Source organism: Bos taurus, chromosome 15 (assembly GCF_002263795.3).
Source record: "Bos taurus isolate L1 Dominette 01449 registration number 42190680 breed Hereford chromosome 15, ARS-UCD2.0, whole genome shotgun sequence".
NCBI classification, from domain to species: Eukaryota; Metazoa; Chordata; class Mammalia; order Artiodactyla; family Bovidae; genus Bos; species Bos taurus.
In genome coordinates this window covers 83,500,964-83,520,598 of record NC_037342.1, presented here as the reverse complement: position 1 = coordinate 83,520,598, position 19,635 = coordinate 83,500,964, and the positions used below count along the sequence as shown (strand labels likewise).

Genomic DNA, 19,635 nt, shown 5'->3' with positions numbered 1-19,635 from the left:
TCTGAAACTGGCATTAACAACGTGGGCATCACTGTTCACCAGGGCCCGCAGGCATGGGGAGGGCAGGAGTCGTTGGCCGGAGTGGCGCGTGCAGCGGGGCAATAAAGACAGCACAGAGCCTGGTGGGCCATGGGCACGACCCTGGGCCTCCGAGCCCAGGGGCTTGCTTTAATCAGACACACAGCTCACACAGAGCTTGGTTTAAAACACAGCCACTGTAAGACACACATCAAGAAACCTGTGAACGCGCAGCGGCCCAACCGCAGGCCACACTGCCTGTCCGGCCCCTCCGCTCTGCCGGCGTCCCGGCCGCCGCCTCGCACTTGTCTGGCGCAGAGGCAGACAACGGGCAGGCAGAGAATGGAAGCGGCTGCGCTCTGGCTCCCTCAGAGGACGGGCATCGGGTGCAGCTGGCTGGGGGCAGAGGGTGGGCGGGCGGTCCTCACGGTCACGGTGCAGGCTGCCCTGGGGGGCCAGGGCTCAGCTCACGCTCTGGAAAAGCCCAGGGGCGCTGTTCTGCCCTCCGGAACCGTGGTCCACCCGAGGGACCACCTGCCCTTGCCTGGCTCTCCTGCCCCAGTGCCGGCGCTCTTCCCGACGCTGCCGCCCAAACGCCCCTCTCTCCAGTCTAGCTCTGACCCACAAGCCCTGCCCAGTCCGAGGCCCACAGTTGCCCAGATTTCCGAGGAAAAGAGGGGTCCCTCTAAAGACGACACAGAACAAACCTCCCAGAAGACAAAGATCCCAGACCCCCGGGTGCATGGTACCTGCTGACCCCAGGGTCTGCCTAGTCTTTTTAGAAGAGATGAGAGACCAGGACGGACAGCCACACCCTTAACATGACAGGCCCAGGCGTGGTGGGGCCGTGGAAGACCCCCTCAGCGTGGCAAGCACCCACATACACAGAACACCCCTGGTCCCAAGCTGTGGGGGAAGGACAGCTTCCAGGCGTCAGACTAAGCGCTGGTCCCCGGGAATGAGACGGACAGCAGGGACCAAGCACCTCGGCTCCTGGGCGCCCAAGGCCACCGTGCTGCAAACGACCACTGAGTTTTCCCCATTGCCATCCATGTGCCACACGGACCCTGGTGTCTCTGTGCCCGGGGACGGTGGCCAGAGGCGCCCCACACCCTGTCCAGTCCAGGACCATGCTTGGGAGTCGGAGGAGGACGATGGCGGCCTGTGGAAGCGCCAAAGCACCACGTCCAGACTCCCGCGGCAGCTCCTGGCCTGAGCCCCGTCCTCGGGCCGCGCCCTCTGCAGCCCCACAGACAGCTCTCAGGGTATACCCCTCCTCCCCGCGCCCCCGTTGGGCACAGGGTCCTGGACACCCTGCCTCCCAACCCCAGCCCCTCAGGTTCTTCAGGAAAAAGGTTTACGTCAAAGACATGGTTTGTTTTCAGGCTGCGAGCGCGGGTTAGCAGCGGATCTCCCGCCCCAGCCACTTCCCCGCCCTGGGCCTACTGTCTGTTGCCGCTGTCGGACAGTGGGCCGGGGGTCCGTGCCTCCCCCAGGGGTGTCGTGCCCTCGAAGCGCTGGGAGGCGATGGCTGCCTGGTGCGACATGCTCTTCCGGACGATGTCTCCCTTCCGCCACAGCACCACCTCCTGCGGGGTGGCAGGAACGGCACGTGAGAGGGGCCTGGGGAGTCTTAGGGGGCAGGCGGCACATGGGGAGGGGCACATGAGGGGAAGCCTGGGGAGGGTACCAGGGACTCTTGGGCAAAGGCCTCCCTGGTCTCCCGCCAACGCAGCTGTCCATCCCCTGGGGCCCGGAGGGCGGAGCAGCCACGGGGGCTGGGCCTGACGAGGCCGGCTCTGGTGTCAACTGGGAGCCCGTCCCAGCCGCCGGCCGCGGGGCTCGGGGTGAACCAGGCATCACAGACCCTTTCCCCGCCGCTTGGGGTGAACCAAGCAGCACAGACACCCACCAGCTCGCCCCCGGCCCCGCCCCCCAGCGCGCCTCCGCCCGCGGCCCCGCCCCGCCCCCCACGGCCCCACCTGCTGCTTGAAGTAGCGCCGCTCCTCGTCATCGATGAGCACCAGGTTGAGGTAGTAGCGCACCGAGAACTTCTTGTTGATGTCCCGCATGGTGGGCGTGAGCTCGTAGCCCGCCAGGAAGAGGCGGATGGGGATGGACTCTCCTGCAGGGCCGGGAGGGGTCAGAGGGGCAGGGCAGGCGCCCCGCCCGCAGCCCGCTTCTGTGAGGCCTGCCGCCCACTGATGGGCTAGGCCCGCTCCGTCTCCTCCTGGCTGAGCCCGCCAGGACCGGGGTGGCAGAGTGCTAACCACAGGAGGCCAGATGAGCAGCTCTGACTCTTACCAGTGAGAGAGTCCAATGGCTGGGCTGTGAGAGCCAGCTGTCCCACCTTAGCTAGCGCACTGTCTTCCCCAGCGATTCCAGTGTCAGCTCCCCACCCCAATTGGCACGGCCCACCCCATGCCCCCGGACTGGCGGGCCCCAGCTCTCTCCACTGAACTCTGGTGGGTCTGCTGCTGTCCCTGGACTCTCCTGTTCTTGCGTGGAAAGTGAGGGAATGAGGCTATATGGCATCTCAGATCCCTTCTACCTCTAACACGGTGCCTTCCTCAGCTAAGCAGAACAAACTCAGGACAGAGCTCCACTGAGCAAGCACAAAGACACGGAGCAGCCCAAAGCCATGCACGGAGCCCACGCACGCCACCCTGCATGGCTCACAGGCCCCACGGTGCCCCAGGGAGGGCAAGCCTGGCCCGGCTGCGTGGCTGGGGATACAATGAAGCCAGCGGGCAGGATGGCCCAGTCCTGCCCCGAAGACCCTGCTCGGGAGGCCAAGGACCTGAGAAGCCACGACACCCTCCTCCCGCATGGTGTGGACTGGGGAGAGCTGCGTGAGGCCTGGCGGCACCGAGCGCGTCCACGGGAAAATGTGCATCGTGGGCATCTGCAGCACCGATAAAGAATCAGAACAATCGCTCCTCCCAGGAACCACCAGGGTCCCACCAGCTCACGCTCCACTCATCCTAGAGGTCATGCCAGCACCGTGCACAGCAGCAGGGAGTGTCCACTTGGCCAGGCAGTCCAGAGCCTGGCTTGTCAGCCTGGTGCAGGAACTAGCAGGAAGGACCATTTCGCTCCCCCAGCAGCAAGGACGGTGCAAGTGAAGACAGCACAGGCTCATGGCCACTGACTGCGACAGCGGCCCCGACGCCCCCAGCCTGGCGGGCTCACCTCTCACGGGCGCGCCGTCCATGATCTCGTACTTGGCGATGGTGTCGTTCTCATGGTACACGTTGGGGCCCGTGCCGGTTGTCTCCCGCTTGATGATGTCGATCTCCATGTGCTTGATCTTGATCCGCACCAGCAGGAAGTAGATCTTCCCTACGATGACGTCCTTCAGGTGGTACCTGCAGAGAGGAACCAAGAGGTGCGGCTGCAGACGGAATAGGCCTCCTGGATCCGGGGAGGGTGCCGCCCGCCCGGGGGTGGTGGGCCAGGAGAGCCGAGGCCACACGGGCCCATGTTGCCCCCAGGTCGCCCTGCGGAGCAAATCCCAACGCCCTGCACTGGAACCAGCATCACTCCCACTGCCATCCCACACACGCCGCAGAGAGCAGGTCCCTGTCACCCCTGCCCTTGCTGTCACCAGCATGTACTTTAGAGGCTCTGGGGTGAGAGGCTGACCCACCGGGGGTGGTGACCAGGTCCCACCAGCATGTACTTTAGAGGCTCTGGGGTGAGAGGCTGACCCACCGGGGGTGGTGACCAGGTCCCACCAGCATGTACTTTAGAGGCTCTGGGGTGAGAGGCTGACCCACCGGGGGTGGTGACCAGGTCCCACCAGCATGTACTTTAGAGGCTCTGGGGTGAGAGGCTGGCCCACCGGGAGTGGTGACCAGGTCCGTCTTCCTCCAGCGCCTGGGAGCGAGGCCCTCCCCGGTCGGGGCTGGGCTGCACCCGCTGTGGCCACTGAGAGCAAACGTCCTGAGTGAAGTTCAGGAAGGGGATGGGAGCTGGGGGCGGGGGCTGAGGACGCAGGCCCTGACCACTGGGGAGGACAGACCGCTGACAGAGGCAGGGTGTGCGCCTGGGCCTGGCCCCAGGCTGGGGACTGCCCCCATCCAGCCCCGTCTGCGCCCCCTTCCTGGGGGGGATGGCGAGCACTGAAGTGCAGCCTCCGGGAGGGATGCTGGAGCGCACGCTCTCCCGGCTCTCATGGGTCTGCAACCCAGGCGCCCCTCCATGCTCAGTGGACTCTTACCCACAAGAGACACAAAGGAGCTCTTCTGGGGGCCTGGGCTCTTCCTCCTTCCCGGCACCTTTCCACTTACCTGACCCAAGCCCCTCATTTTCGGATGGGACACCCAGGTACAGGAGCTGAAGTGCCGGTAAGCCCAGCCTGAGCCCTTGTGGGCAGAACGGGATGCCGCCGCAGCCACGGGCTCCCCCTGTGGGCAGGACAGCGGGCGCGCGTTCTGGGCGCAGCCTGCTCTGCGGGCAGGGCCCGGTGTGCCCGTCCAGCCTCAGACAGGCCTGTCTCCTGCTCAGCTTGGTCTTCACTGCACTGCTGGCTGGAGGCTGCTTGTCTTTCTACGAGGTGGCTCCTCCTACACCAGGTGGCTGGGGTGCTGGTGGGCAGCACTGTGGGGGCTCTGTCCTGGGAAGGCCTGCGAGCCCCGGACTGCAAGGAGAAGGCAAAGGGCCCCTCCCAGGGGCGGGGCCGCTCCCACAGGTGGGGCCCATGGGGCTGGGCTGGCTCCAGGCCAGTGATGGGGGGAAGTGCAGCTGTCGGTCACCAGTCCTAGGAGGCCGCGTGTCCCCAGTCCCTCAGGAGGGCTGCCCAGGCAGCCCCCGCCCTGAGCCTCTGGAGGCCAGCAGGTCTGAGGCGAGGCCACCGCACCCAGAGACCCTCCTTAGCGAGGCGGGGGCTTTTTTAGTTCTGTGAGTCGAATATACATTTACTTTGCATATTTGATTTTCCAGCATTTTCAGGAATGTACTATATTAAAAAGAAAGATGCTTGTGGTAGTTTTTGAATGGTCAGTAAGTTCTGCAATTTACAAGCCCTGAGGTATTTTGACGCTGTAATAGCTGGCGTCTAAATAGCAATCTAAAGCGCTCTGGCCAGTTAAGATCGCGTCCTGCGCCCTCCCCTCAGGCGCCCGCCCGCCACTCACTTGGACTTGTTGTACTCGAACTCGATGTGCAGGCAGTCCTCGATGCCCACCTCCATCTTGATGGAGGAGTTCAGCTCGGGGTACGTGCTCAGCGTGTGCACCACGATGTCCATCTCCTTGACAACGTCGTTGAGGCGGCGGCTGATGGTGGCCCGGAGGAAGTACCTGTGGGAGGCGGGCGAGCAGTGAAGGGACCTAGGTTTACTCACCCACCGCCGCCCCAAGGACCCCTGGCTGAGTCGGCCTCTGCGGCTTTGATTCTTCTGAGCAGTCGCCTCTGGGCACCCCCTCCCAGCAGAGACGAGACACACTCCTGCCATTATAGCTGCAGGGAGTTCAAAGGCCCTTCCCCAGCTGCTCCCCGAGCCTGGCCCGGGGACCAGGGGGGCTGTACCCCAACAGCAGCCTCAAGGCCACCTGCCAGGCACTGTGTGCCACTTTTATTTCTGCAGCTCCTCCTGGCTCTTCGGACACAGGGACCATGTACTCATAGGTCTGCATGCTATCTGACAGTACTCCATGAGTGAGCATGTTTCAAGTCCCCCACAGTTAAGTGACAGGAAGATGTGATGGAGAAACCAGGTCAGCGAGTCCCCACAGCGTTTATTACCGGACCTAGGATGCAGAGATGGAGTCGCAGGCGACTTGCAGTCCCCCCAACCCCCTGCCCGGGGAGACGACCAATCGACGGGAAACTAGAGCGCTTATAGAGTGTCAGCCAGAAGCGGCAACCTGGTGCTGAGGGGAGAGGGGCCTTCAGGGAGAGCCGGCCTCAGAAGTAGAGCAGCAGAGGAGGAGAGGTCTGAATCTCTCACGCCCAGCGTGGGAGAGAGGAGACACGGCCGTGAAGGGCTGTGCCGGGCCATGGGCCAGCCCTGCAGGGAGGACTCCCCAGCACTGCAGCCCTGGGACATGAGGGCAGGCGGTCAGTCGGTCTACATTTTAGGACGACATTTCGGGACGCCGGGCGGCAGCCTCAGGAGACAGGCCGTCCTGGGTGGCTCTCACCGCTCCCTGCAGGGAGGCCTCCCCGGTGCCCCAGCCCCGGGACATGAGGGCAGGCAGGCAGTCGGTCTGCATGGCATCTTGGGACGCAGAGCAGCAGCCTCGCTGGAAATAGGCCGTCCTGAGCAGCTCTCACGGCTCTCCGCCTGCCCTCCTGCCTCCCGCACCCGCGCGGCCCCCACTAAGCCCAGGCCCCCAAGCCCCGCCCCTGTGGGCGAGGCCTCAGAGCACCTGTCAGAGGTGGAAGCCAGCAGCCCTTGGCCTCCTCTCTGCCCGCCAGAGGCCGGCGACTCCTGCTCCAGCGTCTGGAGGCGCCCGGGACTCACCCTGGGCATGAAACTGACATGAAACTGCCCTGGAGGAGGACACGGGAACCTGCACTTTTTTTTTTTTTTAAATAATTCCCACCCCGACCAGTGAATCTAACACAGGACCCTTGGTAGAGAACCACTGTCCTGACATCTCGATCCTGCAACTTCCCACCTTTCTCCACACATCCAGTCTTTCTCCTGCTACGCTTTCCTCCTGAGCTTCTAACCAGTCCCGGAGTCGTCAGTACCCAGAGCATGCCCCAGAGACTGCTATTCAGGGGTCCTGCTCGAGCCTGCAGCTTCCTCCCCAGCCCCTGGCCTCGCCTGGACGTCTTCACCACCTCGCAGGAGCTGCCTGTCAAGGGAACACAGGCGCCTTTCCCTGCGAACGAGGTTCTCCAGGCTCTGCCGGGCCGTAGCAGGGGTCAGGGTCTGCGTCCCCTTCGAGGCCCAGCACCACTCCACCACGTGGACACACATGGTGCCCAACCACTCAGCATGGACGCTGGGGTCATGTCCACCCTGGGGCTACTGGGAACGCTGCTGCAAACGTGAGAGCACTTGCATTTGAGTCCTGCTTTCACTGCTTTTGGATTTACACACAGAAGTGGAATTGATGCATCATTTGGTAGTTTTAATATTTTGAGGAACTGCCATACTATTTTCAACATCTTTCTGACATAGGAACATCTATGAGGAATCTACTGCAGAGCATCACATTAAATCACAATAAGACCCCGGCCCAGCTTAACTGACAGTTAACTAGACAGTGCTTGCTGGTGCTGCCTCCTCCGAGAGCAGTCACAGAGCGCTGCTGAATGGGGCACCTTCGGCGCTTGGACGTCCCTGCAAAGGCTGGAATAAAAGAGCCTGCAGTCCGTCTTCTGACGGGAGAGGGGAGACCTCCCCAGAGCCCATGTGGTCCCCCACGCAGGCCCCAGGCAGGTGATGACCACAACTTGGAGCCAGAAGTCCGGGTGACATCACACAGCCCAGAGGCCCTGGGATCACTGCCCGCCTTGGGTTTTCAAGACTGAAACAAGGAAGACAATCCCCTGTACTTAAAAGGTGTGTATCCCTGTTCTAAAGCTTCTCACACTGTGCTACATTTTATCCTCTCCTGTCCCAAAAGATGCAGAGGATGGGTCTGGGATCAGAATCCAAATCTGGGACTGCCCTGGTGGTCCAGTGGTTAACAATCTGCCTGCCACTGCAGGGGATATGGGTTCGATTCCTGGTCCAGGAAGAGTCCACACGCCTCAGGGCAACTAATCCCGTGCGTCACAACAAGAGAAGTCACTGCAATGAGAAGCCCCCGCTCCCCGCAGCTAGAGAAAGCCCGCTGGCAACAGTGAAGCCCTGGCGCAGTCAAACACAAATTTAAAAAAGAATCCAAATCTGTGACCCCCTTCTCACGTAACAGGACGCAGGTCCACGTCCCGGCGTGTGCGGAACCCGAGGAGGAGGAGTCACGTCACTTACCGAAGCTTCACGTTCTGCCCGGTGTAGGACTCGTAGGGCTTCTCCACGTGCGTGAACTCGAAGTCAAAGGCCTGTGACTGCGTGACCTCTCCGGGCCGGGCCAGGTCCTTCACCAGGGACACGAACTCGTGGTGGTTGCCGCGGTCGTAGTAGAGCTCTGCGGGGAGAGCGGAGACCTCCCTACTGGAGCCTGGCCCACGGAGGGCGGCGGGGGCCCGCTGCGGAAGTGGCCCTCCCAGCCGCGGAGCCGCACGGCGGTTAGCGACCCCCTCTTCCCGCCCCGCACGGCAGCCCTGCACCCAAAGACCCTGCGCTCTGTGGAGACCCTGTCCAGGGAAGCACCCAGGGGACACAGCGGGGGGACTGCCATCGAAACACCGCATCTCTTTACACAGTTATAGCGATTCCTAAGTGTGGGAAGCGTGCTCGACTCCGTCACTCAGTCACACCATCCTCACGGCAACCTGAGAGGCTGGGTGGGCCCGTCACGCGTTTAACAGACAAGGAAACTTAGGCGCGGTGGGGCGGGGCGGGGCCGGGCCCAGCGCCCCAGGTTTCCTGCCCGGCCGTGTCTGCTCCTGGGCCCCGGGAGATCAGGGGTGAACACGAGGCAAGAGGCAGGTGAGGACTTGGAGACGGGTCCACGCGGCCCCGCTGACGGAGGGGCTGTCAGGCTACCCCAGTCTAGGCCACAGTCCCCAGACTCGTGTCAGCACCAGGACCTCCGAGGCTGTGCTGAGGCACAGATGGCTGGCACTCCCCCCCCAATATCTCCAATTCTGGGGCCTGGGTGGGACTCAGGATGGACATCCTAACAGACTCCTGCTTGTCCCGAGACCACCCTCTGAGAAGACCTCCTGCACACCCACCCTCCTCTCACACAGTCCTGCTGGCTGTCTGTGCCCACGTCACACTGCTGCTGAAGTGGTGAACTGTGCTCCAGATGGCTGCTGGAGACAAGGCCCCGGACCCCAGCGCCCCCCGTCCCCAGCTGTGCAACGGGGACACTTATTACCGACCAACTCCACGTGGCCCCAGCGCAGTCAAGAACTGCCCACCCCCCACCACAGTGGCTGAGCAGGACAGGACGGGAGCCCTGGGCCCTGGCCCTGACAGACTGGCCTCCGGCGGGAGGACGCGGGAGGCAGCGTGCTCTCACTGCATCTGCTGCTGGCTGCCTGGACAGGGGGGCCAGGACCACCCCCTGCCAGGCCTGGCCCGCACCTCTCGGCTGCCTCTCTCAGGGACAGCCTGAGCATGAGGGGCTGGGCAGACCCCAGACAGCAAAGGCCTGAAGCCCCTGACGATCAAAGCCTTCTTGGAGTCGAGAAGCCAGATCTCCTGCCTCCCAGAGCCAACACAGCAACCAGGCCTGCCACAGGGGCGCTTGGGGGGAAAGCACAGCTTCCAGGGAGCTCTCGGGCCAGCTGCCCTGGGCCCTGACAGACCGGCCCCGGGGAGCCTGTTCTCCCAAGCGGCAGGGCAGCGTCCACGTCACGGGAGCTGCAGTGAGGTCAGGCCCAGCCTGGAGCACTGCTCCCGCACGGAGCGCCCTGTGATCACAGTTTGCTGCTAATCCCCCGTTACACATGGAGCCACCTTAGGTCACCGACAACTCACCTGCCTCCCCAGGCCAGGTGGTGTCAGCAGCAGGCAGCAAGCCCACCACATGGGGGTCAACACAGACCATCAGGGCGCGGCTGCGGGGGCAGGGTGCCCTCTCGGGGGCGGGGGTGGGGGTCGAGAGTACGCACAGGGGCCAAGGGGAGAGGGGCCACCAGCCAGCCCAGACAGGGGCCTGTCCTCTGCCTCGTGCTGGTCCTTGGCTACAGGAGCCTCTGCTGACCGGAACAGGTGGAGCCCTTAACTGGGTACCTGGGTGTCTTGGGTGCCAAGCTCTGAGCTCTGCCGTGGTTTCAGGGGACAGCAGCAGGTGGAGCAAAGCCCAGTGTCTGAGGACCGTAAGTGGGAAATGCTGGGCTGATGGGTTCCGGCTCACCTGGGGGCTTAGATCCCGAGGCTAGCTCTCTACTTTGGAGTGCAATATTCCTTAAAAACATTAAAGACACCAAGGGAACATTTCATGTAAAGATGGACTCAATAAAGGACAGAAACAGAGTCCTGTGGACCCAACAGAGTGAGAAGAGATTAAGAAGAGGTGGCAACAATACACAGAAGAACTAAACAAAAAAGGTCTTCATGACCCAGATAACCACGACAGTGTGATCACTCACCTAGAGCCAGACATCCTGAAGTGTGAAGTCAAGTGGGCCTTTGGAAGCACTGCTACCAGAGAAGCTAGTGCAGGTGATGAAGTTCAGGCTGAACTACTTCAGATCCTAAATGCTGTTGATGATGATGCTGTTAAAGAGCTGCACTCAATATGTCCATAAATTTGGAACACTCAGCAGTGACCACAGGACTGAAAAAGGTCTGTGTTCATGCCAATCCCAAAGAAGGGCATTCTTCCCAAAGAATGTTCAAACTACTGGACAACTGTGCTCATTTCCCATACTAGTAAAGTTATGCTTAAAATCCTTCAAGCTAGGCTTTAGTGGTACTTGAATTGAAATCTTCCAGATATACAAGATATACAAGGTTTAGAAAAGGTAGAGGAACCAAAGATCAAACTGTCAACATTCACTGGATCATAGAGAAAGCAAAAGAGTTCCAGAAAAACGTCTACTTCTGTTGGGGGCCAGAGTGAGGCACTTGGCCCGTGGCAAAGGTCATGAGGAAGGAGGCTCAACATACGCAAAGGCGGGATCGAGCCTCAGGAGTCCCCCTGGAACTCCTCGAGCATCTACCCCCATAACCAGAGCCTGCCTACTTTACTACTTTGTGCTCTCACCTACACCTCTGACTTTATGGGGGGCTGTCCCCCACAACCTCTTTCGGAGAAGGAGTTAATTTAGAGCTCCAGTTAATAAAAACTCCTGGGCGGGACAAGAGTGTTTTAACCTACAAACTCCTCTGAAGGTTCTCTAGCCTGCCTGACAGGCTCGTCCGGCCACATGTGATTGCTCACAGCCTCCCAACCATGAGAGGCACGAGATGCTTTAAACCTTCTAAAAACAGGTTCCTTAGAAAAGTTAGAAAACCATTAGTATAAGTATAGTGGGCTGATTAGAAATTGTATTGGTGAAGGGTTTTTCATTTGTTGAGCCAATGTTTGTTGCTAAGTCTCCACATCCCCTGCCCTTACACACATTAATGAATATATAGAAGAAATAAGTATTAACCTTTGATATAAATCACATTAGACCTTAGGCTAAGTAAATTCTTTCCTTAACTAAAACCCACTATACCCTCACCCTATAGGAATGTAACTTTATTTGGGTGGCATCTGTTTTGAGAATAATCACCCCTGGAGAAATAAGTGTCCTGGTTGACTGACCGTTGTCACAAGGAGAGGGTCATAAATTGTCAGCAGGCCCCCTGGCCAGAAGATATGTAACACCCCTAAGACCTCTGTATACATTTGTATGAAGCACCTGACTTTGATAAAAGTCAGGACTGCTGACCCCATGTGACTTTTGCATAACATCTCAGTGTATAAAAGTAGACCATGGAAAATAAAGAATTGGGATCAGTTTCTCGAAATACTGGTCTCCCCATGTTGCACTCTCTTACTCACACTGGCTGCGTCTCCATCTGGAGCGCGGAACCCGCCATGCTTACTAATTATGCCTGGGCTTCTAAGATCCGACCGGGGAGGCCTCAGTGTCTCCTCTCCTTCGGGAGAATGGAAGGATGCCTGTGGCCTACGTAAGTGGTGTAAGCTTCTTGTCTTGAAGTTTTATTGGTCTCCTGCGTAAACCAAGCTACTCAGCCTCTTTTCTCCACTGAATTTTCCTACTGAGCTATCCTCATTCTATTACTCTTTACATCTTTAATTAATATCTAACTGAAGCTATTGTATCCTGGTCCTCGCCGATGCCATCCCTGCTTTGAACTCCCTGGATCAGCCGGGGCTGGACCCCGGCATACTTCTGCTTCACTGACTATGCTAAAGCCTCTGGACCGTGTGGATCACGTGAACTGGAAAAATCTTTGAGAGACAGGAACACCAAACCACCTTACCTGCCTCCTAAGAAACCTGTATGCAGGTCAAGAAACAACAGTAAGAACCAGACATGGAACAACAGACTGGTTCCAAATTGGGAGAGGAGTTGCGTCAAGGCTGTATATTGTCACCCTGCTTATTTAACTTCTATGCAGAGTACATCATGCGAAATGCGAGGCTGGCTGAATCACAAGCTGGAATCAAGACTTCCAGGAGAAATATCAATACCCTCAGATATGCAGATGACATCACCCTTATGGCAGAAAGTGAAGAACTAAAGAGCCTCTTGATGAAAGTGAAAGAGAGTGAAAAAGCTGGCTTAAAGCTCAACTTTCAAAAAACTAAGATCATGGCATCCAGTCCCATCACTTCATGGCAAATAGACGGGGAAACAGTGGAAATAGTGACAGATTTTCTCTTCATGTGCTCCAAAATCACTGCGGATGGTGACTGCAGCCATGAAAACAGAAAACACTTGCTCCTTGGAAGAAAAGTTATGACAGTCCTAGACAGCATATAAAAAAGCAAAGACATCATTTTGCTGACAAAGATTCATCTAGTCAAAGCTATGGTCTTCGCAGTAGTCATGTAGAGATTTGAGAGTTTGACCATAAAGAAAGCTGAGTGCCAAAGAACTGATGCTTTTGAATTGTGATGCTAGAGAAGACTCTTGAGAGTTCCTGGACTGCAAGGAGATCAAACTAATCCATCCTTAAGGAAATCAGTCCTGAATATTCATTGGAAGGACTGATGCTGAAGCTGAAACTCCAATACTTTGGCCACCTGATGTGAACAGCCAACTCATTGGAAAAGACCCTGATGCTGGGAAAGGTAGAAGGCAAGAGGAGAAGGGGACGACAGAGAATGAGATGGTTGCATAGCATCACCGACTCAATGGAAATGAACTTGGGCAACCTCCAGGAGGTGGTGAAGGACACGGAAGCCTGGCATGCTGTAGTTTATGGGGTCACAAAGAGTTGGACATGACTGAGCGACTGAGTCATAAAAATAAGAGCAAAAATATTTGACGGTCCCTCTTCAGTAAGGTTCTCTCTGTGCAGATCAGAGTGGGGCTCACACTGGACCAGTCCTGGCAGGTGTCAGGGGGACAAGATGCCACAGAACTTCTTGTGTGGTGACAGTGTGAACCCAGCCTCTTGGATGGAAAGTCACGGACTTCCCAACAAAGTGCATCTCAGCCCCACGAACCACAGGGGACACTTATTCACGCCTGTCTTTGCCCCCTCTTCTTCCAGAAGGTGCAGAGTATCGCAGCCATCAGATAGGCACAGTCGACAATGCACACCTGGGTGAAGGGTTAGAGAGACATGTCTGGAGAAAACCAGGGGCAGCTCAGGGAAGAGCTGGAGGGAGTCAAGGAGAAGTTTACAGAAGGGACTGAGAGCGTCAGAACTGCCTTTTAGGAAGTTCGCTCTTACAGAAACTAAACTGAAAGAAAAGGCAAACAGAGGCAGGAAGGCCAGTCAGGAGACTGCTCCACACAGAGGCGTCAGGGGCAGCGGCACTGAGGAGGGTGAGGGAGCACTGAGGCGAGCCGCCCCCCGAGCCACTGGGGGCACCGGGGGAGGCAGGACCGCTCCGGGGCCTCCCCGGTTCCAGAGGCTGAGGCAACCCAGGGGGCGTGCAGAGCAGGGGAGACGGGAGGAGTGGCAGCGCGGGGCTGGGGCAGGGAGAGAGAGGAGCGACCTGGTTCGGATGTGTCCTTGGGCAACCCGCAGAGACCCCGCGGGTGTTCAGCAGGCAGTCAGAGACCCAGGCACGGAACTCTGGGGTGAGCTCAGGCGAGGAGAAAGGCTCGGGAGACGTGAGTCCAAGCAGACAGGGCAGTGGTGGGTGTGCAGACGGGGCTGCCGGAGCGGGCCGCAGCGCAAACAGGCTGGCCTGCCCTGAGGACTGCGGTCTGAACAGGACCCATGCAGCGGCCACCAGAAAGCCGTCCCTGCGAGAACTCGGGCGATGCCTCCCGCTGGGAGGAGACGCAGGGCACACAGCAGGCAAGGCTGGTCTGGCACGGAGACCCCGGGGGCAGTCAGCAAGGCAACCAGAGCTGACTCTTCAAAGGTCCAGCCCCCGGATCCAGTCTAACAGGGGTTATGAGCGTCTGGTTGACAAGTGGCAGAGCCTGCACTTCACACACATGGATGATCTCTAGTCCTCACAAGACCCTAGTGACGTCTGCCCGTTACAGAGCCTTATGTAACCCAAGTAACCCTCTGCTTCAGCCTTGGTCACACACCAGGCTGTCCTACTGAATGCACAGGCAGAATGTACACACTTCCAAACGGGACAATGGTTTACGAGAAGAAAAATTCTGAGTGAAACAAACGAGGAAGGTGGCTGGAGCACAACATCAGCATTCTCACAGGCGGCCAGGGCAGGACCACCACCCGGCATGTCACCGGTACCGCAGACCTCAGAGCCGGAACGAAGCCCCGCCCGCTGCGTGCATCGTCAGGAACGCAAGGAAGCAGAAACCACACGACCGCGGTGTGGGGACCTCACTCACCAGCCTCGCTCCAGTGCCTGGAGGCTGGGTCACAAAAGTCTCTCGGGTCCAGCACACACCCCACACTGCACAAAGCCTGGGCCCTAGACCCCTCACCGTTCTGCCAAGGGGATTCGGTTGCTGTCCCTGCCTTACAGGTGAGAGCGCCGAGGCCTAGGGAGTGGACAGCTTCCCCAAGGCCACAGGGTGGACTCAGGGGCCCAGGAAGAGCTGTTGATGGAAGTAGAAGAGGCTCTGAGAAATCTGAGAAGGGATGCTGTCCTGGGATGCGAGCAGACAGGAAACCAGGCAGGGCAGCCAACTCCCTTTCAGTCGGGCTGGAGTGAGACCTTGCCAAGCGTCCCTCAACAGCCCATTCCACAACTGCTGGGGCAGGGGGTGCTCTGGTTACCTTTCACAGACGGGGAGGTGTCACCCCCGGGAATGATGGCACGGCTGCTGGCTAGACGTGCCCATCTGCACTCCTAATGCAGAGCCGCGGAATCCAGTGACAACCTTAAAGCTATCATGTGAAAACACTAAATCTAAGGAGGCCTGAACTTCATCACCTTACTCACGCCCAGCACAGAATGCTGTGGGTTCATCCTGTGTCCCCAGGAGCTCTTTGCTAGGAGTGATTTTAGCGTCCACGGATGTAAGACATTTCTGTGGTTCTGGCATCTGGCTGGTAGAGGCTGGGGAGGCTGTGAAATGCACCCCCGACAACAGAGAACGCGCAGGCCCCCTGTGTGGACAGCACTGCTGCTGAGGAGCACTATCTACGCTGGAGGCATGTGAGCAAAGGGTCTGAAACCCACTCTTCGGCTTCAGGCCACGCTTACTCTGGATTTAAAATAACAAGGGATGGGTTCCTATAGGATTAGCCAGCCTTCGGTCTGATTTCCGTTAACTTAAATAGCAGAAGCCAATACTTCAGGCTGGACACTGAAGTGCTGAGCACACAGCCTTTCCCCAGGGCTCCTGTGTTTTCTGTCTCTGCAAAATAGAGAACAGATTCTGTGCTGGGATCTCAGGGAGCAACAGACAGCCTCTGAGGAGCGTTCCCAGGAAACCCCCCACACAGGGCCAGCGCAGGCGGGGGCGGGGCACGATGTCTCTGCTTGATGTCTTTTCAGCCAGCTGTGGCATTTACTGTGACCCTACTCCTGAACTACTGACACAAACTATTTCAGAAACACCTGTGCGTTTTAATAAACAGGAGAGGCCAAACAGAACTGGAGACAGCCCTGTGCTGACTGGCAGCTCCCAAATCTTCTGTATTGCTACTGTCTTTTATTGTCTAGCTGTAGCTGCTAACAATCGTGTTTGAAAACTGTTAGAGCCTTGGGAAATTCTGACCACTTAGTTCTGGGGCTTAGGAGTACCCATTCTTTAAGGAGAAGAGTGCCGCAGACTCTTCTAATCAAGAAGTCTTAGGAATGCAGCTTGTGTGGACACAGGGCTGATGCTGGAGCCCGCGGGGATGCTTTCTCAAACAGCTCCCAGCGAAGGTGCGGTAAGAGGCTGGTGGGTCACAGACACTAGAGAGAAGTGGGCGGGCCACGCGGGGCTCGGAGTGGTTGTCACGACCTGCAGGCTGGCCTAGCTGGCATGGAAGCCGAGGCAGGCCCGCGGAGCTCCGACCCAGGGCGGCTGGCAACAGAACACAGGGCCTGGGGCGGAGTGGGGGACAGAGGGTCTGGAATTGCAGCCGTGAGTGCGGGGGTTAGGGGACAGGGGTTCGGGTCGCGCCAGGAGCTGGAGGAGGGGCAGGGGTCTGGAATTGTAGCAGGGGGTGCGGGGGCTAGGGGGCGGGGACAGGGGTTCGGGTCGCGCCGGGGGTCTGGAGAGGAAGGTCAGAGGCTGGGTCAGGGGTCAAGGGTCGAGGGCGGGAGGGGGGTGGGCCCGGGCGGGGCGGACCCCGCACTCACCGATCTGCCCGATGAACTCAACCTTGATGCCCTGGTGCTCCAGCCGCTTGTTGGGGTTCTTGAGCGCCAGGCTCACCTTCCCGGACACCGTCTCGCCGTCGTAGAAGAGGAAGTACTTGTCCTTCTTCCCATCCTCGGTCTTGTGCTCGGCCCGCCGCCTGCTATCCGCGTCGTTCAGCAGGATGTCCACATCCACGCTCTGCCCGAAGCCAAAGAAGCTCATGGCCCCGCCGGGCCGGCCGGGCCTGGGGAGGCCGGCGGGCTGGGCACGACGCCGACGCCCGCGTTCGGCGGGCCGGTGCGGTCCCGAGGGCAGGGCAGAGCGGGCGCGCGAGGCACCCGCCGGCCGCGGCCTGCGGAGCCCACCTCAGAGGCAGCGGCCCGGCCCCGGAGCAGCCCGCAGCGCGTCCGCCGCTCAGCCGGACGCGCCGGAGTGGCTGCGCGCATGCGCACGGCCCGCCCCCAGCGCGGCCACCGCCCCCCCCCCCCCCCACCCCGGGGAGCTCGCACTGCGCCTGCGCGCCGCGAGCACCGCCCCACGCTCGGCAGACAGCGGGGCGGCGGCGGCTCCTTCCGGTCTCCTGCCAGACCTGTCAAACACCAGTCCAGTAAAACTCAGACCTAACGGTATCCTTTCTAAAAAAAAGAGTCCTATCTGACTGCCTTTCCTGCCTTTAACCCGTTGACCGGTAGGCAGCTCCCCAACTCGGACGTGTACGCCTCCGCTTGCTGACTGACGGGTAAACGCGGCCCTTCGACAGGCCGGCGACAGGCCGCCTGACAGGCGGCAGAAGTGACAGTTACAACAGGAAGTGCCCTGCTTCAGCTTCTCTTCAGTGCGTCCGCCACGTAGGGAAAAGGAGCCAGAAGGCAGTATACTTGGCTCGTTTCTTTAGCCCTATATTGAAGCGACAGCTGAAAACCACCCCCAACTGCAGTTGCGTGGGCGGTGCTCTCTCCCTTTGCTCATCCGGCGGAAGGCCCTGCTGATTGGCTGCGGTCCTGCCGGCGGGGCGCGGTGGTTGGTCGGTGCTGACCCTTGACGTCATCGGGGCCTTCTGGGCGCGCGCGCCGGAGCAACTTTGAAAGTGAGGCGAGCGGCCGTCATGGAGGCTTGCGGGAACCTGGCGTGCGCCCTGCAGACCTGGTGCCCACTGGACCTCAGCCAAGGTGAGGAAGCGCCCGGGGTCCGGGTGCTCCGAGGGGTGCTGGGCAAGGGCCGCGTCCTCCTTCCGCTCTGTACTCCTGTTTTTCGGCCTTGTCCCCGGGTCTGCGCGGAAGCCTCGCAGGTGCCGTGGCTTCGGCCGCGCGGCTGTTTGTTGGCCCGAACTGACCTTCTGAACTTGGGTCCCAGGGTGCGGCTGCAGCCTCCGGGTGCCCGTCGTCACTGAACGGCAGTGGGTGTCCCCACCCGCCGCAGTCGCTGCTGGCCGCTGTCTCGAGGCTGCGTGCCCTCCCGAGTCATCTCTGTAGCCGGCAGTCTTTTTTTTTTTTTTTGACTCATATGTTTTTGAGTCATTTCATTTTGTTTGCCTCACCTGTCCCTTTCTACTGTACACTTTATTTGGGTTTATTAGCTAGTGATTTAGACGGTAAAGAATCTGCCTGCCATGTAGAAGACACGGGTTCGATTCCTGAGTAGCCAAGATCCTTTGGAGAAGGGAACGGCAACCCACTCCAGTATTCTTGTCTGGAGAATCCCACAGACAGAGGAGCCTGGCGGGCTACAGTCCGTGGGGTCACAGAGAGTCGGACGCGACTGAGCGACTTCAGCTTGGTTATAAGACTTTCACAAAGGGACAGCTGAGACAGCTTTTTATTATCTCTTCTCTAGCTTGAAATATGCAGAGGCTGGGTCTTCCCCCAAACTGTTAACATCTGTAAAGTGTTTTCCTACTTCATGTTTTTAGAGGATGGCCAACCTAATAGCCAGCTGTCAGTGTAATGAGTAACAGATTTTTCTAACCCTTTCTGCTTCTCTCTTCATTCTGCCTCACCTGTGTAGTATGACTTGTGCCCAGAAAACTGTTCTCTTCTTGAATGTATTTAGAGTCTAAAGCTAATTGCTACAGAACATTAGTTGACTGTGGTTGCACTTTCCTACTAGAATGGGTGGATGGAGTATGGGAACTGGAATTCACGGAGACCGAGCCTCTGGATGCCAGCATAGAAGCAGAGATTGTGCAGACTGGACTGAGCGCATTCACAGAGCTTTACAGCGCAATGTTACCTTTTGCTACTGAAAAACGTGAAGCTGCTGAGGTAAAAGAGAAAAAAACCAAGCTAGCCCTTTCGTTGTTAGAAGTGTCAGGTAAAAACCCGGTATCATCTAGAGCTTGGTCTCTGGTGTGCAGCGCAGAAGGGAGAGCGGTGTAAAGATTGTGGTTCACTTACTGGGATGGCCTCATAACCATCCTCCCAACTTACTAGTCTGTGATTCCTTTCGTGTCATGAGCATTGTTAACAAGAGCAAATTAAAGGATAAGAGTAAAGGCCAAGGTAAGGATGAAAACCAGTAAGCAAAATAAGAAAAGGTGGCGGAGGACAATGCAGTGACAACTCAGGATGCATTTGCTTTAAGGAATTGGATGTTAATCTGAGAAGTGATTAGTTGAACTAAGAAAGGAAAAAAAGAGTTGCTTTAAATGGAGTTCTACATAGTGTGACTGTTACTCTTTAGGTCATAAACTTCTTTTCAAAAAACTAAAGAACTAGAAAGCAGAACAAAGAATACTTAGGTATTAATATCTCTGAAAGATTTAAATTAACAAAAAATATTTCTGTTATTAGTTTCAGATAGCTGTTCAAAAATTAAATCAATCTGTTAACTACTCGTTAAGCATAATGCTGAGTACCACGTGCAGTACCCAGGAGGGTAACATGGTGAGGGTACGGAGCCTCTCCCTACAGGGGCATGCGGGAGAGGGAGAATGAAGCTCTGGGAGCGTGCACGGTCATTGCTCTGGCCAGAGCCTGTGCAGTGACCACATCCACGGGCGTGAAGAAGCACGGGCCACCAGCTCTATGTGTTAGAAACTGCTGTAGGACACGTTAAATGCCATCTTGGCATGGAGAAGGCATCTTGGCTTGCCTGGAAAAGGCAGCTTGCTGAGGTTGAGGTTGGGAAGGTCCCAGAAAGAAGGTAGCTGGCTGGAGGCACATCTCCACAAACGGCTGG

The 19,635-nt window shown here is 58.2% G+C and overlaps 2 protein-coding genes across 4 annotated transcripts in view; one reads left to right on the top strand and one right to left on the bottom strand.

Annotated features, from left to right (window-relative positions):
* Positions 1-120: 120 nt before the first annotated feature.
* On the bottom strand, positions 121-16,892 carry VPS26B (VPS26, retromer complex component B). Its single transcript, NM_001192958.2, has 6 exons — positions 16,458-16,892; positions 7,955-8,111; positions 5,157-5,321; positions 3,211-3,386; positions 2,001-2,143; positions 121-1,607 (listed from the first exon to the last, which is right to left on the bottom strand). The coding sequence occupies exons 1-6, from the start codon at positions 16,678-16,680 to the stop codon at positions 1,461-1,463; spliced, it is 1,011 nt and encodes a 336-aa protein (NP_001179887.1). The 5' UTR covers positions 16,681-16,892; the 3' UTR covers positions 121-1,460.
* Positions 16,893-17,004: 112 nt separating this feature from the next.
* Positions 17,005-19,635, top strand: part of NCAPD3 (non-SMC condensin II complex subunit D3) — a 60,439-nt gene continuing 57,808 nt past the window's right edge. For 2 of the 3 annotated variants that reach the window (XM_024975201.2, XM_005216598.5), the window contains exons 1-2: positions 17,542-17,627; positions 18,565-18,719. In XM_024975201.2, coding sequence (XP_024830969.1) covers positions 17,564-17,627; positions 18,565-18,719 — 219 coding nt within the window. In that variant the 5' untranslated portion in view covers positions 17,542-17,563. Of the gene's footprint in view, positions 17,628-18,564; positions 18,720-19,635 lie in introns of all 3 variants that reach the window. The other variant, NM_001193113.1, reaches the window with a different exon arrangement.

Excerpts from the sequence above, each read along its gene's own strand:
- VPS26B (NM_001192958.2), bottom strand. The coding sequence starts at position 16,680 with ATGAGCTTCTTTGGCTTCGGGCAGAGCGTGGATGTGGACATCCTGCTG. Across the intron at positions 8,112-16,457 it reads TGAGTTCATCGGGCAGATCG|AGCTCTACTACGACCGCGGC; the intron begins GTGAGTGCGGGG and ends CTCTCCCCGCAG. Across the intron at positions 3,387-5,156 it reads TTCGAGTACAACAAGTCCAA|GTACCACCTGAAGGACGTCA; the intron begins GTGAGTGGCGGG and ends TCCTCTCTGCAG.